Genomic DNA, 15,173 nt, shown 5'->3' with positions numbered 1-15,173 from the left:
GGAGCCCCGCCCGCGGGAGCGGCGGCGGGGGCTGCGCGGGGCGGGGCCGCTAGAGGGCAGGCGCGGCTCGCTGGCGAGCCAGCTGCAGCCACCACCCCGCCCGCGCCGGCCCCGCAGCCAGCTGGAAGGGAGTGAATCGCTTCTCCCCAGCCTAGGCTGAGGCGGCTGACAGCGGGGGTGTGTTCCTGCTTAGCTGCGGTGCGCTACAGGCCCCAGGCAGCAAGCTCGAGGTGTTCCCTGCCTGGCTGTGGCTGTCCCAGCTCACACTGGCTCCCAACGGGCGCTGCCTCAGGCACCTCCCGGCAGCTGGTGTGGCACTGGCAGGCTTGCTTCCCCCATTCAGAGACTGCTGTTCCATGGGGAGAGGTCTCCCATAACCCAGCATGGGCTCCAGCCCGGTTAAATGTCTCCTCTTACACACAGGTGGGACCATATACTCTCCAGAACGGTCCATAAGCAGGCACAGCTACATTCCTGCCCCCAGACGAAGCTTGCCAGCTCCCCACTGCCATGGGCACCCTGGAAGTGAAGGGGACAAGTCATCCTAGAGACCAAACACACAGAGCAGGCAGGGGCAGCAGACAGAGCCAGAGGGTTTGGGAAAGGACAGGCAGCCCTAGGCAGGCACCACCTGGAAAAGTGACAGCACAAACGTGAGGGAGGGTAAGAGTGAGAGGGTGCTAGGGAGACCAATTAAAACCCAGTGAGGGGGGTTTGAGTCAGAATGTGATGTTTTTGTGAAACCATTTTTGATGATTTGGGCCAAGAAGTTGATGTATTTTGTCAAGGATGTGATGTTTGGGACAAAATTTTGAGGTTTGGGGTCAAGAATTTGAGGGTTTGAGTCCAGAATTCGAGGTTTCAGGGCAGACATTGGAGGTTTTGAGGCAAGAATTTCAGATTTGGAGCAAGAATTTGATGATTTTGATCCAGAATGCCATGTGTGGGTCAAATTTTGAGGTTTTTTGGGTCAAGAATTTGAGTGTTTGGGTCAACATTTTGATGTTTCAGGGCAAACATTGGAGGTTTTGAGGCAAGAATTTGAGACTTTGTGAAAAAATTGACATTTTGGGCCAAGAAATTAATGATTTTGTGAAACCATTTTTGATGATTTGGGCCTAGAAGTTGATGCTTTGAGTCAAGGATTTGATGTTTGGGACAAAATTTTGAGGTTTTGGGGTCAAGAATTTGATGTTTTTGTCAAGAATTTGATGATTTTGGCAAAAATTTGATGTTTTTGGGTGAAGAATTTAATGTTTTGGGGAAAGACTTTTTGATGGTTTGGGCCAAGAAGTCAATGTTTTGGTGCAAGAATTTGATGTTTAGGGAGACTTTTCAGGTTTTTGGTCATGACTTCAAGGTTTTGGTCAAGAATTTGATGTTTGGAGTAAATTTTGGAGGTTTTTTGGGTCAAGAATTTGAGTGTTTGTGTCAGGAATTTGATGGGGTTTTTTTCTAGGATTTGATGTTTGGGTCAAAAATTGGAGGGTTTGGAGCAAGAATTTGAGGTTTGGGTCCAGAATTCGAGGTTTGGGTGCAAATGTTAATGCTTCAGGGCAAACGATTTCCCTTTCACAGGCAGGGTTGGTACCAATCACACTATGACAATAACCTATTCCTGGCCTTCCCTAAATGAGAATCAACCTTTTCCAGCTACTTCCCAGTTTCAGCTCCCATTTCCTCACCTTCCTCCAGCACACACAGCCTTCCCTCCAGCCCTTATTCCCTGCAGGGCCACTGGCCAGGACAGCTGACTCCTGTAGAGCCAAGATTTGGCACAAGTGCTAATTTTCCACCATACTTTCTCCCAAGGAAATTCTCTGTTCCCCACCTTGGCTGCCTCAGGACATTTCAACCCTCAGCTGCCATGTGGCCCTCTGGCCAAGGGGGTGCTGCAGGGTGCTCTGCCCATGAGGGTTGGTCTTGGTGACAGTTTAACCAGAGTCCTTTTGTTCCACCCAAATGTACTAGTCCTACCCCTGCCCACCTTGGAAACATCATGTAGCTGCTCTAGCATCCACATAGCCTCACCCCCTGAACCAGACACAGGCCAGCCCTGCTTACAGCCCTGCAGCAGCCCCATCACTGCCAAGGCTGGCAGTAGTCAATGAGACATGCCAGGGAGGTAGCAATAAAATCATCACAAGTGAACTAAATCCAAATGAATGCTCACCAGGCCAGGGCAGAGGAGTCCCTGGACTGCCACGGGCTCCTTGACCAGGAGGTTTTGCTGCATCTCCTTTTCCCTTCTTTCATTTCAGGCTGGCTGTCAGTGCCCCCACCTCCTGCAATCTCATCATTCTGTAAAGAGGGCAGGTGGGTGAGGTCCTCTGTCCTGGGCTGTAAACCTGAGGGGAAAAGAACCAGTGTTAGAAATGACAAAGGTCCTAAAAACAGGACTCAAGGTAGACACGTTAGTGAAGCAGTAATTTATTATACATTCTTGCAAGAGTGGGTGAACCAGCAAAGTTGGCACACTTCTGGTCAGAGCCTGCAGCCTTTTCATACCATGCAGCTATACATGGTCATCACCTGTCCCGCTTCGTATAAGATGAATTCTAAGAAGTAGTTTCCATAAACTCCTCCCTGTTGCGTGGTAGTGGTCGTCGGGGGTCTCAGCAATGAAGGTTCTTCCTCAGGTTGACCCTTTCACCTCCTTCCTCTGTTTAACTATGGATTTTACAGGCTCAACCAAAGCGCCCCATCCAGAGCAGTACACAATATAATACACATGGCAAGTCTGGGAGATTCCTGCTTCCATTGGTGAAGAAAATTAAAATGCATGAGTCCTTTAGTCTGGGACAACTGCTTACTGGCAAGTAGTTGCCTTTATCTTAACTTTCCTGGCAACTGACCTGGCCCTGGGCTGAAGGAAGTCAAAGCTCCAGACAGGTTTCAGTTGGGCATGTTGATTTTGTAGCTCCTGAAAAGGTCTGTTATCTATACTAATGGGCAATTCCACTCCTGGGCAAAATGATTATGGAGACCCCACATCGTTTTGCCTGTTTTGCCTTGATGTGGTAATTTGTGCCTCTTTATCAATCAACACTGTCCAAAGCCTGTTCCTTGAGCCTGATTTCCTTAAATTCCAGCCCATGTCCTCAGTCAGGATTTAACCCCTTATCTCATTGTCCAGGATCATCTGTATCTTTTAGCAGAGCTATGTACTCAAATTGAACCCTTATTTGAGAACAGTATTCCCCCTTATTTTATGTGCTATCCTAAATTCCCTGCACAGGATTTCTGATGAGGCAGCCTGAGTCCTTTAAGTCAGGAAATAACAATAACATTTTTCAGTTTGCAAAAGTAACATTTCTTAGCACTTTCCACACCAGCAACCCTGTTTGCAATGTCAGCCACTGTCCCTGGCTGGCAGGGCTGCTGCAGGCAGGGCTGGGACACTTGGGTGCCAGTGGTGGAAAGCCCAGACATGAGTTCAGGCCCCACCTCAGCCCCTTTCCCGGGGAGCACGAGGCTGTTGCCAGAGCCCTGTCTCCCACGGGCACTGCTAAAGCTGACACCCAGGTCCCATCTTGCAGCAGGGCAGGGGCACCAGGGTGGGGGGGCACCCAACTATCCTTGGGGGAGGGGAGGGAGGGTTGCAGGATATGGAGGATTATCCTTGGGCTGTGATCAGACACGTGCTCTGGCTGGGGAGAGCCCAGGCAGGGCTTTCCCACGGGGACAGCCCTGTCCCACCCAGCGTCCTCCCGATCCAGCAGCCTCGGACGTGAGGAAAGCACCAGACCCCGTGTCTCCTCCGTGGGCACTGTCACCATGGTAACAGCATCTGCTTCATCTCGCCAAGCTCGGCACTGAGGATGGTGAGGCCAGGGAGGCTTCCCTCCTGCCCAGGGGTTTCCTCGCAGCAGCCTGGCTGTTTCATGGGGCACAGCCCTGCGCCCCTCCCATCGTTCTCCTCCCTGTATGCGGTGAGGATCTGGGGCCTCATACAAAAGCCTGGTCACTGGAGAAGGGCACTGAGGCATTGCCAGCGAGCAGCTGCCTTGGAAGCCTTCCCCAGGGGCTCTATGCCACTCCACAGTGCCATCCATAAACCCTCTGCCAGCACCCCTCAACCTGAGGGCTGCCCCATGTTGTCCCATGTGGGGTGTCATGCTGCAGCCCAAGAAGAGTCACCTCCAGATTGCCCAGAAAGCAGGAAGCCTCCAGCAGCAGGACCATGCCTTGCCCTCCCCAGCCTGGGCACGCTCCCTTTCATCTCCTGCCTCTGCCTGGCTGCTCTTGCAGGGGGGAATTATATCCATGCACAGGTGCCTCCAGGTTCATCCCTGGGTACCTGCAGCTCCCATAAGTACCCTACCCATGGCTGTCTGGTGTCATGCTCAAGCTGTCATGGTAGAGCTGATCAAAAGCCACAGGCTTTCTAGGGCTGGGCACACATGTCCTAGGTTGTCACAGCCTTTCCAGGAGCACAAGGCCTACAGTGACATGAGATACCGAGCTGTCCTGGCACTAAATCTCTGCCACAAACCATAAGCTGCATGAGGAGCCTGAGGCACCAGGGAAAAGGTTAATAACCCATCAGAGACACTGCTCCTGCCTGGCAGCGAAGCCACAAGCTACAGATGTGGCTTAGGCCAGCAGGTCCTTACTCCACAGGGTGCCCTGTCCCTCCCTCCCAAGGCTGGCCAGGGGTTCTGTGAGCCTGGCAATACATTCACACTGCTCTTGGGGAGGGACACAAAGGACCAGTGCTGATGCCCTGTCCTCCATCTTCCCCCCCTCACCAAGAGCAAGAAGTCACTCCTAAGTCTTCTAGGCCCTTCTGACTCCGGTGGGTTTGCTGCAGCAGTGCCAGGACGTGCTGTAACACCCCCCACCCCCCCCCCACCCCCCCACCCCCCCCCCCCGCACCCCCATGCTGGGTGGTAGGGGTGAGGTCCCTTCTCCTGGTGGCTGTTTCCAGGATGATGAGTCAGCTGGGCCAACTGGAGCATCAGCAATAGCAAAGAGCAGCTCCCATCTCTAGCTCCCCCGCGCTCTGGAGAGCCACCCCAGGGGCTCTGCTGGCCCACACAGTGCGGCACGTCAGCGCCGAGCCTCTGCAGGGAGGAGCTGACAGTGACGGGCATGCACAAGGCCAGAGCTGACAGCATCCTCTGCCCACAGCAGGCGGCCAGTGCAGGTGGACCGGACACCTGAGAGGCAGCAGCGTGTCTGGGGAGGGCAGTTGGCCATGCCTGCCCGTGAGCCACCCTCACCAGCCCCACATGACAGAGCTGGGGGGGTGTGGGGGGGGTCAGTGCTGCTCCAGAGAGGCTGCTGCGAGCCGCGTGTGGGCGAGCTCCAGCCATGCCCATCACAGCTGAAGAAAGCGGGTGTATGAAGCACTAAAAGAAAGAAGAGGGGGGAAAAAATGACCCTGAAGAGCTGTCTAATTTGCAGCACAGTCAGGGAGAGCAGATTCCCAGAGAGGGGGAGGTGTTTAGACATGTGGCACTGGGAGATGCTGTTAACGCCTTCCTGCCTGTCACTGCAGGACAGCTTCAGGCAGCTCCCATTCCATCCTGTGCTGTGGATGCTGTGGTGGGGGGACTTCTGGGGGAGGTGGCAGGCTCCACACACAACAAGAGGGCACTCAGTGAAAGTCCTACAAAGGACCTGACATTTCCTTGTCTATTTTAACCTATCAAGCAGTTCCTCCTGGTAAAACAAAAGATCATCTATGCCTTCTGAGAGACTTCAGTCGCTGTCTTGTCTCATCAGGTGCCTGCCAAAAGGTGGGCTTGAGCAGAAGAGTCGCTGCTGGTGATGAGGGTCAGGCCAGCTGGTAGCTGGGGGCTGCAAGGCAGCTGGTTTGCAATTCCTTCCTAAAAGAAAAATCAATATCTACTGCCTCACAACTCTAAGTGGCAGAACCAAGGCAGGTTTTTCTTCCCTTCATCTGCCAATAGTAGATGGCACCATATTCAGCTCCATTAAAAACAGAGCCTGCAGTCAAAGCAGGCTTCCAGCACGGGCTCGGTGTGGTGGAATCAGTGAGGCAAAACGTCTGTGACACAAATAAGTGACAAAAGCTACACGGGTGTGAAATCCCCCCCCACACACTTTGTTACCAAGGGGAGACAGCTGGCAGTGAGGGGATTTGTTTGAAGACACTTTGCCAGTCCAGAAAGAGATCCCCTGAGGAGACAGACAGGGCGAGGTCCAGGGCCGGGGACACTGGAAAGGCCCCAGCACTGTGCCAGCTCTGACGGCAGCCCAGCCCTGGGCAGGCCAGACCCTCAGCTCCCCCAGTGTCACTGTGGTGCAGCTAACAGGGTCACTGGGGGGTGGCACTGATGGCAGACAGGTCACATGCGAGGTCATCTAGGGAGGTCTCCAGCCCAACACCGTCTATAGGGCACACACCCCAGACCCGACTCCAGCACTGTGCTGAGAACAGGCAGAGCTCAGCTGGGACATGGGGCCAGGACCTCAGCGTGGCCCAGCTTCTCCACTTTGTTCCCTCCTGCCAGAAACAGGGTGTTGAGCTGGGGGTGTGCAGGGTGTTGAGCTGGGGGTGTGTGGGGTGTGGCATGGCTCACAATGTGCCTAAATAGCTCACTTTCATTTCTGCCCATTTCTGGGGGCAGGCTGGAGCTTAAAAACCAACCTGACTGTGGCTCATGGTCTGGCTGAGGGGTGATGTGCACACACAAAACCTGGCATCACTAACTAAGTGTTCGTCTGTGTGGGGAGAGGGAGAAACCTGACCAAGGAACTGTGCTGCTGATGACAAGCAGCTGCAAAACCTCCTGAGGGCAAACCCAAAGTGCATCTTTCCCTGCCCTGCTTCTCTTCCCCACAGCTGAGGGGAATCAGGAGCCCAGATTCAGTCCCATAGTGGGACAGGGAGACCCACATCCCTACTCACAGGCGACCAGTTGGTCACCTCAGCCAGGGACAAAGAGGGAGATACTGTCTGCAAGGGGGTGATGGAGGATGGGAAGGGAGTCTACAGCATTGAGAGTGTCACCAGCAATATATGGACTGCTTTTTGGGTTTTGCTACTGCATCCCAGCTCCTGGTCTTTTAGCCCTGCAGCCATCACCCAGGTCCAGCTCTTCTGCAGCACTGCCCCACTAGCCTGGCAAGGGGGGCGGGGGGGGGGGGGTCAGCACTGGAAGAGAGCGTTGGCACTGGGTATCCTGGGCCCTGGCATGGGCTGGCCCCTTTCCTCCCAGTTGAACCTCTCAGGGGCTTGGCAAGGTGGCTGCCACCCACCAGCTCTGGGCAGGGAGAATTACCTTCAGGGGGAAAGATCCTGCCTCATCAGGTGCTGGGCCTATGCTGGTGACAGCTGCTGACTCCAGTTCACAAGCAGTGAAGCTGTAACCCTTGCCTATGGGAAGCAGAAACTCCTGGCCCAACCTTTCAGTCCAAGCACAGTCCCCAGTACCTTGCTGTCAAGATGCCAACCGCGGCCCCTCTCCCTTCCCTCCCTAGGTTCCAACTCTCTGGGCTACAGGAATTTGCCTCTACCCTGGTGCCTCCCCAGGGGTCTGGTCTGTACCCTTGCCCCAGTGAAGTACATGGCCTACTGTCAGAGATGGGATGGAAAGCCGCCTGTGCACCCCACCACCACCTGAGAATATGAGCATACTCTCTGTGCCCTCATCTTCCTATCCTTTCACCATGTCTCCAGTCCCACAGGGAGGTTTTGGGACCCCTTCAGCCACTCATTTGTGAAAGCTTTTGTGGGGCAGCTGCAGACCCAAGGGGCAGGCATGGCTGTACAGAGCTGTGAAGGAAGGAAGGGCACAAGGCCACACGGCTCCCATGTGAGCTACTGACCCCAGTCATCCATTTCTGCACATACTTCCTAGAGTGGGTTTGGACAAAGACTAGAAGAGGCTGAGGCAGGAGTGAAATGAAAGCTAAGAGGCTAGTTTGACCTTCCTAAAATACATCAGGTACTGACCTTGGCAGCATCATCCAGCTTAGTGTAGAGACCTCAAATCAGCTACTTCCTGGCTCCCCTTTTTTGTCTGCTTTCTGTGCCAGGCCCCGTTCCAAGTCATTATGGTTTGTATCCTGTGGTAGGGCTCCTTCTGCTCTTCTCTGAGGATCACCAAGTCAGCCAGGGTTTCTGTATCTGCCATTCATGTGAAGGGCTTCTACAGACCACACAAGTGCCGAACAACTACCAGGTTGATCCTTTGTACTGTTAAAAATTCAAGTATAGGCAAAAGCTCCAAACTTCTACTGTCAGTGGCTTAGTACACACTTCCTACTACAGTGTGTAAGGTGGAGATGTGGCAGCAGGTAAACATGCTACTAAAGCTCTAAAGACATCAGGAAAACACAAACTCCTGTGTCTTCTCTGTTCAGCAGGTAAGAGAGGGCTGAAATGCCACCCAGGTTGTTTTCTTCTTCTTTAAACCTCATCTCAGTGTTGCCTGAAGTTCTACACTTAAAGTAGACAGCAAGCCAGAGGGATGGGTTTTTCACATTTTTATTTACTAAGGTTTTTATTGTGTGTTTTATATTGCAAACCCCACCCCTAGAACTCTTCCCTCCCTTCCCCCCAAAAGAAACCAAAAAAAGAACGATAATAATTCATATAGTTCCACCTACTGAGACAAGCCTAGTGTTGACTGGGGTCCAGTCAGAGTAACTCAATATTGGCTACTGCACTGCTAAGAACTGGAAAATCAAACAGTATCCCTGTGAAAAACAAAGCAAAGGAACCCAGCCAAAGAAGGATGTTCACCAGACCGGTGGATGAAACGCACGTCTACCAGAGACAGCCCTCGGGGTGGCTTTGTGCACCTCCGTTTGTCTGAGTGTCCACAGGGGTTGTTGAGATTCAAGTACCAATGCAGCAGTCGCAGGACAGGTATCCATGAGGGCTTGGCATTGCTGGGCTGAAGACCTTTCCCACCTGCTTTCATGAGATACCCCAGACCCAAACAGCTTAGCTCCCAGCCTCTTGAGATGCTCGTTCTAGGGGCCCTCTGCATCCAGGGGAAAAAACTATAAAAGACTGCTGAAAGAAATCTAAAACTGGAAAGGATATTGTGAGTCTTCCTGCTAGGAACTGCCTCGTGCCTTTGAAATATGAGAGGGCCTGTGAGTCTCCTTCCTTCCTGTCACCTGGTTCTGTCTCAAGATGAACCTGTTTGGAAAAGCAGGATCTACATATTATAATTATCACCTCCCAATCTGGCAAGTAGCTTAAAACTAGGAGCTATATAGAGAAGAGTGTGTGTGTGTGTGTGTGCATGTGTGCGTGCTTACACATGTGCATACATAGGCTACAGATGTGTGTAACTGGATACTATAGATATAAAAGCATGTGTGTATATAGAGAGATATATATAAAATCTATACACACACACACACACACACGCACCCCTCCCACCACACACACTCACACACAGAGAGCCAGAGGCAGCTAGTAGAAAAGAAACAACCCCATTTATCTGGAGTTGCCCTGACCCTTAAGGAAGACCGAAGCTGGTTCCACCTGGCTCCGGAGGCAGCGAAGCAGCTGAAGCAGGAGTGCCCAGGGATGCTTGCAGCACGTTCAAGATACAGGCACAGGTCAAATCGGTATAAAAAGCCCAACTGTCAGCCAGTGTTTGGGGAGAGAGCTGTGGGTGGGAGGAGGTAAGGGAGGGAGTTTTATGGAGCTGGCTCGTTACTGTGATACTAGTATGGGGGTTTTTGGCACGGCTGCATCAAGTCCTGCTTTCCCTCTGAGGGCTGGAGGGACCCCATGGTAGCTGGACGTGTTTCTAACGAGGGTTAGAAAAGTTGAGCACCTGACTCTTTACAGTGAGGTGGCCAGAGGCACCTCACAGCCTAAGGAAAGGGAAGAGCAAAGTAAAAGAAAAGGAGATGTTTGCTCTAGAGGTAAAGGCTGTAGCTTCTCAGCGCTGTGTACACCCAATGGCCCCTGCCTGCCTTCGTCCCACTTTGACTGCCTTCACAGAGTCACCGAATCACAGGATGCTTTGGGTTGGAAGGGACCTCAAAGCCCATCTAGTCCCAACCCCCTGCCATGGGCAGGGACACCTCTCACTAGACCCGGCTGCTCAAGGCCCCATCCAACCCGGCCTTGAACACCTCCCGGGAGGGGTTGTATCAGATGAGCCCAAAAAATCCAGCTCAAGGTGCCTGCCAGGCCTCAGATGTGTCCAGTGATGCTGCAACTGCAGGGTGAGACCAAAGCCGATCGGTGCAGGCTGTTATTGCTGGTGAAATCAAGCAAACCATTCCAATTCCCCCATCAGAGGAGAAGCATGGACCACGGCTGCCCAAATTGATGATATCAACATAGCTGCAAATCTGAAGGATTCTGGTCTTGGCACCAGTGTTACCCTCAGTGCCTCACAGCTCTAATGCCCCTGGGCTAAGGAGGACGGGGCTGGGGTGATTGCACACCGCTTTTCAATCTTACTCGACCCAGTTCTCTTTAAAACAGTCAGCCCATGGACACTGAGACATTAAAATAAGAGAGGGAAGGGTAAAGTGCTGCCTCCTTCTTCATCCCTCACCTTGCTTTGCAAGCCTCAACCTGGAAGGCAGCACACATGCTTTCCAAACGATGGAGAGGGTGAAGCTTCTGCTCTTCTGCTGGCCAAGGCCAGCTGCCTGGTGTGCTGGCAGAGAGATGGGGATTCTCCCACATCCACGATACCTACAATACAGAGGGGATGCTCACTGCCCTCCCTGTGACTGAAAAAGGGATCATTTCTTCCAACTAGAGCATCAGTGAAATAAGAAAGAGACAAGCATCTCAAGTCAGGCCCGTCCATCTCTTGGTCACCTTTATCGTCTTCAGATGGAGTCCAAACAAAAACTCAGCCCTTCTGGAATCCCTAGAGGGGACTGGCTGCATTAGCAAAACTCACCCCTCTGCAACCTGCTGCTCACAGGAGAAAACCTGGGAAGAAGTGAAACTTTCTGATGAGCACATCCAAGTCCCCTCATAAATAGGTGCTGCGGGCCAGGTTCACAGCTGGTGCAAAGCGATGCAAAGCTGAGGCCACCCAGAGCTGTTCTAAAAGCACCAGCTACAGGCCTGACCTGATGTTCCCTTTGATGGCCCACGTCAACCTCAGATCTTTGTCTCAACAGGAAAACCATTTTTTTGGTGGCTTCTATGGCTGATCATTCGCATGTCCCAGCTCAGGCACACGCCTTGTCTGTGCGTTACCTCGTTGGATTAAATTTGCTCATATCCTTTTGTTCCATGTATTAAAATATTCTATAAAATCAAGTGACCAAAAATCTATAGCTCTAAGAATACCTGGTTATCTTCTTTTTTTTTTTGTTGTTTTTCATGTGTTTTTTTGTTTCTAATCACAGTTAAACCTAAACAAAAGAAATGGAGAAAAGAAGGAGGGGGGGGGGAGGATGGGGGAGCAGAAAAGAAAAGGCCAAAATGATTGATGAAAGTCTAATCAGGAACTGAATTGCACGGCTGACATAACCAGCTCTCAGAAGGAGTCCTCACAAATTGGAGGGCAGTTTGGATCTGACAGGTTCCAGATCCCCCGTGAGCACTATGGATTCTTTCCTCCCACCAGCAGTCAGAGAGGCAGCGCCCGCAGCGCTGGCCCCAAACACCAGCGGATGTGGTAAAGAACCTGAGGACATCTGACGCGGTAAAGTCACACGCCCGGGAATCGAGCTACAGGGCTTCCCAAGAAGTCCGGTCCCTCCAGCAGGAAAAGGGGAGAAGCTGGAAACAGACTCTCTAGAAGAATGAGGAGAACTTTGGCTCAGCGTCTGAGCCAGCTCTTGGGGCAAAGATGGCTGGGAAGCAGAAATCAACTTGATGTCCTGGCTCAGGCGTCCCGGCGGCACGGGCGGCGCGCTCTTGGACGGCAGGATCTGCGGAGGTGGGCTGGCGGTCTGAGGCAGGAGCAGAGATCCGTGAGAGCCTGAGGCCCCGGAAGGGCCACTCTGAAAAGTTCTTGTTGCCACTGGGCTCTGACTAGGAGGACTAAGGCCAGAAGGGGTGTAACAGGGAGAGGCGACACCGGACTGTTGTAGTGGAGACATGGAGGCAAAAGGCGGCCGTTCTTGGTGAAGCTGGGCTATGGTTCCAGTTAAAGATCCTAATGCACTTGGATGCGTTTGGCACAGGCCAGAGGACGGCCCGCCAGAGGCCTGTGCCAGGTGGCTGAGGCTGGAGGATGGAGAGTTGGAAGAAGGAGGAGGTTGGAAGTGATTCATTCCCCCCAAAGTCCCACTGCCCGAGAGCTGCTGTAACTGTCCCCCCTGCAGCGGTCTTGTGGTGGGCTGGAACTGGTTGAGGAGAGCAGGGGGTGAGTTTGATGAGAGCTGCGTGAGTGATGTGGATGGGGAGCTAGTTGTGGCTTGCTGGAAGTGCCCAAATCCACTGCTGGGAAGGGCTGGCTGCTGCGGGGGCGGCTGCGGCGGGGGCTGAGCTGTACCTAAGGGTGATCCGGAAGGTGCTTGTTGGAACTGGCTCAGTCCCACTGAGGACATGCTGCTCAAACCAGGTTGGCTCGAGCTGCCCGGAGGGGATCCCACCTGGAACTGGCCTAATCCGGTGGCGGCAGAGAATCCTGCGAGCTGCTGGATGTGGAAGGAGGAGGACGAAGGGGTTTCTGCTCCTGGTGTATGCAGCTGGGACGGAGTGCTGGACGGCGAGCCCACAGCAGAAGGTCCGGTGGATGGGATGAGAGACTGAAGCCTCTTCAGCTGTCTGGGGGTCTGGTTGGATTGCTGTCCCAGGGAACCCAGGACGGACACCGGAGGACGGAAGATGGCTGTCGGGAGGCGTGGGTGGTGGGTCAGAGCTATGGCAACCGAAGTGGTGGCTGCTGCAGCTTGCAGGGGGGCCTGGATCAGGGGAGTCCAGATGACAGGGGTGGGGGTGGATGCGGCAGCGGCGGCGGCGGCAGCCTGGACGTTGTGAGCACAGTGTGCCATTTCTCTGTCGTGCTGCACGATCTGCTGGATGATCTCATTCTCTTGGTAGTTGAAAACACCCGAATTGAGGTCATGCTGGACTTTATGCAGCAGAATGGAATTTTTCTTGCCTGTAGAGAAAGTAAAGAGAGGAAGAGTCATTCTGGTATGTCAAAGCATGGGAGGCTTCCTCAAAGCTTCCTGCCAGACTTTCCTCCAGTTGTTGGCACCGTCTCCCCTCCACTGTCACTATGGGATCTGTGTACAGCCCCTGCGCTCCAGCAACAAGATGACAAACATCTCCTCTTCTGCTTTTGTGCTGTGATCAACAAACCTCAAGGCCCCATACAAAAGTGCCCCACAGGACACGTACTCCTAGTTAGACAGTAAAGCCACATTTGAGGCATGTGCAAGACTGGTAGCAAAGCTTGTGAATCAAGGAGGTTCCCATTTTGCACCTCCTAACTGGAATGTCCATTGGAAAAATGGAAAGGCTGTCATTTTTATTTGTGTTTGCAAAGGAAAGCCTCCAAAAATAAGTCCAGTGAAATGTCCTGAGGCTTCAGCTACTCTCCTCCAGCTAGAGCTTTTCCTCACCTGTCTCATGCAGACTTGTTCAAATAGGTGCTTTTAGGTGAAAGGAAATCCTTCAATGAATACAAAAGGACAGAAGGACTTTACATGCTGAAACAGCCAAGCTGGCCCAAGTAAGAGACCTCAGACACGCTGCAGCAAAGCTGAGTTGGCTGTGCCCTTCTAGCCCCAGCCTAAGAGGAAACTGCAGGTTAGCAAATGTCATGTTCCAGCTGGATTTCCCAGCCTGCAGCACAGTATTAGCTCAGCATTTTGCCTTTTCGATGGGCTGGAAAATGAGGCGTAATGAGTTTGCCTGGCCTGAGGGCACACCTGGCACCAAAGGGATGCAGTCACCTGGACTGAAGGCCAGAATCATTCAGCACAGAGGGATGAGATGCTGCCGGTGATGCCCTTTCACCAGAGCACACATCCCTTCTCAGGGGAGAGGATTTCTGCTGCGGATAGGCACTCTGTGTAACAGCTTTCATCTCTCTGCTCGCAGAATCAGTGACTGTGCCAGCACTGATTTATAAGGAGCTGGTATATGCTGATTTGAATGATTTTCTTAGAAGATTAGTGTAGATTAGATCCCTGTTCTTGCCCTTTCAAGGGTCCTCTATCCTGACAACATATGCCAGTTTGCATTGGTGACTGCCCCTGCCAATGGGCTTCCTTTTCCCTTTTGTTTATTGAGGCTGATTGGATTTGAAGGGTTCAGCTTTGGTAAGTTTTGTGTGTGTGTGTGGGGTGTGTGTGTGTGTGTGTGTGTGTGTGTGTGTGTGTGTGTGCACCTGCCTCCCTGGCTGTGTGTCTGCGCACAGCTCGTTTTGTAGCTGAAATTCAGGGGTGAGTGTAGAGGGGTCACCTCTAGATGAGGCACCAGCCAGCTTGGATCAGATCAAAAGCTGTATTAACCCTCCTCCTGAACCAAACATACCCCCATTAGCAAACCTCCACTCTGATTCAAATGCCATTTCTGCCAGACCCTGTCTGATGGCTCCTAGTGCCTGTGCAGGGCAAACAGCATCTTGCCAACTGCTGCGGCTTTCCAGAGCGTGAGCCAGCAGCAGGTATGGAATGGAGACTGGGATGTGGAAGAGGGCTTTTTTTCCTCTATTTTAACCCCTAAATCATGTCCTGCTTTCAGAATTAAAGGCTGGCAGCACAGTGAAAAGGGCTGGTCCTTTGAACTTGTCTCCACACTTTCAGGAAATCACAACTTTTGAGATAAGTCAACAGATTCTATTATCAGCTAAACCCAAGATATGATATTTAATTCGTCCCAGGCAGCATTCTAGGTTAAACTGGTGAGCTGGTAGTTGCCAAGGAGTGGCTACAAGTGAGTGGCCATGTTGGGTAGTAGGTCCCAGTAAGATTCCAGAGGAATTTCCTTTCAATCCTATGCCAGCCAGATCTCAGATCTCTGTGTGCAGATGTGACTACATCTCTGTATGTAGTACATCTGGATGTGTAGGACATCCAGATTGTTGGGTTTTTTTTTACTCTATGGTGTATCTTCTATATATGTAATGTATGAAAAGTAAGAGTTCAGGGACATGCCTCTTACTCTGGGCTAATGTCAAATCAAACCTCTGGCAGCAAAGAACTTGAGGGTAGCTGGCACCCTGGTGTCCTGAAAGCTAGCTCTGAAATTCTAGTCTTGAATATAACTAGATGGGTTCCAACTCTACCATCAGAAA

At 52.3% G+C, this 15,173-nt stretch overlaps 1 protein-coding gene across 1 annotated transcript in view; it reads right to left on the bottom strand.

Annotated features, from left to right (window-relative positions):
• Positions 1–11,466: 11,466 nt before the first annotated feature.
• HCN4 (hyperpolarization activated cyclic nucleotide gated potassium channel 4) overlaps positions 11,467–15,173 on the bottom strand; it is a gene marked incomplete at both ends in the record, with an annotated part of 105,338 nt that continues 101,631 nt past the window's right edge. Inside the window, one exon of the mRNA XM_084268312.1 lies at positions 11,467–13,028. Coding sequence (XP_084124438.1) covers positions 11,467–13,028 — 1,562 coding nt within the window. The remainder of the gene's footprint in view (positions 13,029–15,173) is intronic.

This window comes from Gallinula chloropus (genome assembly GCF_964237585.1).
Source record: "Gallinula chloropus genome assembly, chromosome: 9".
In the NCBI taxonomy this organism is placed as follows: domain Eukaryota; kingdom Metazoa; phylum Chordata; class Aves; order Gruiformes; family Rallidae; genus Gallinula; species Gallinula chloropus.
This window is presented reverse-complemented; position numbering and strand designations above follow the sequence as displayed.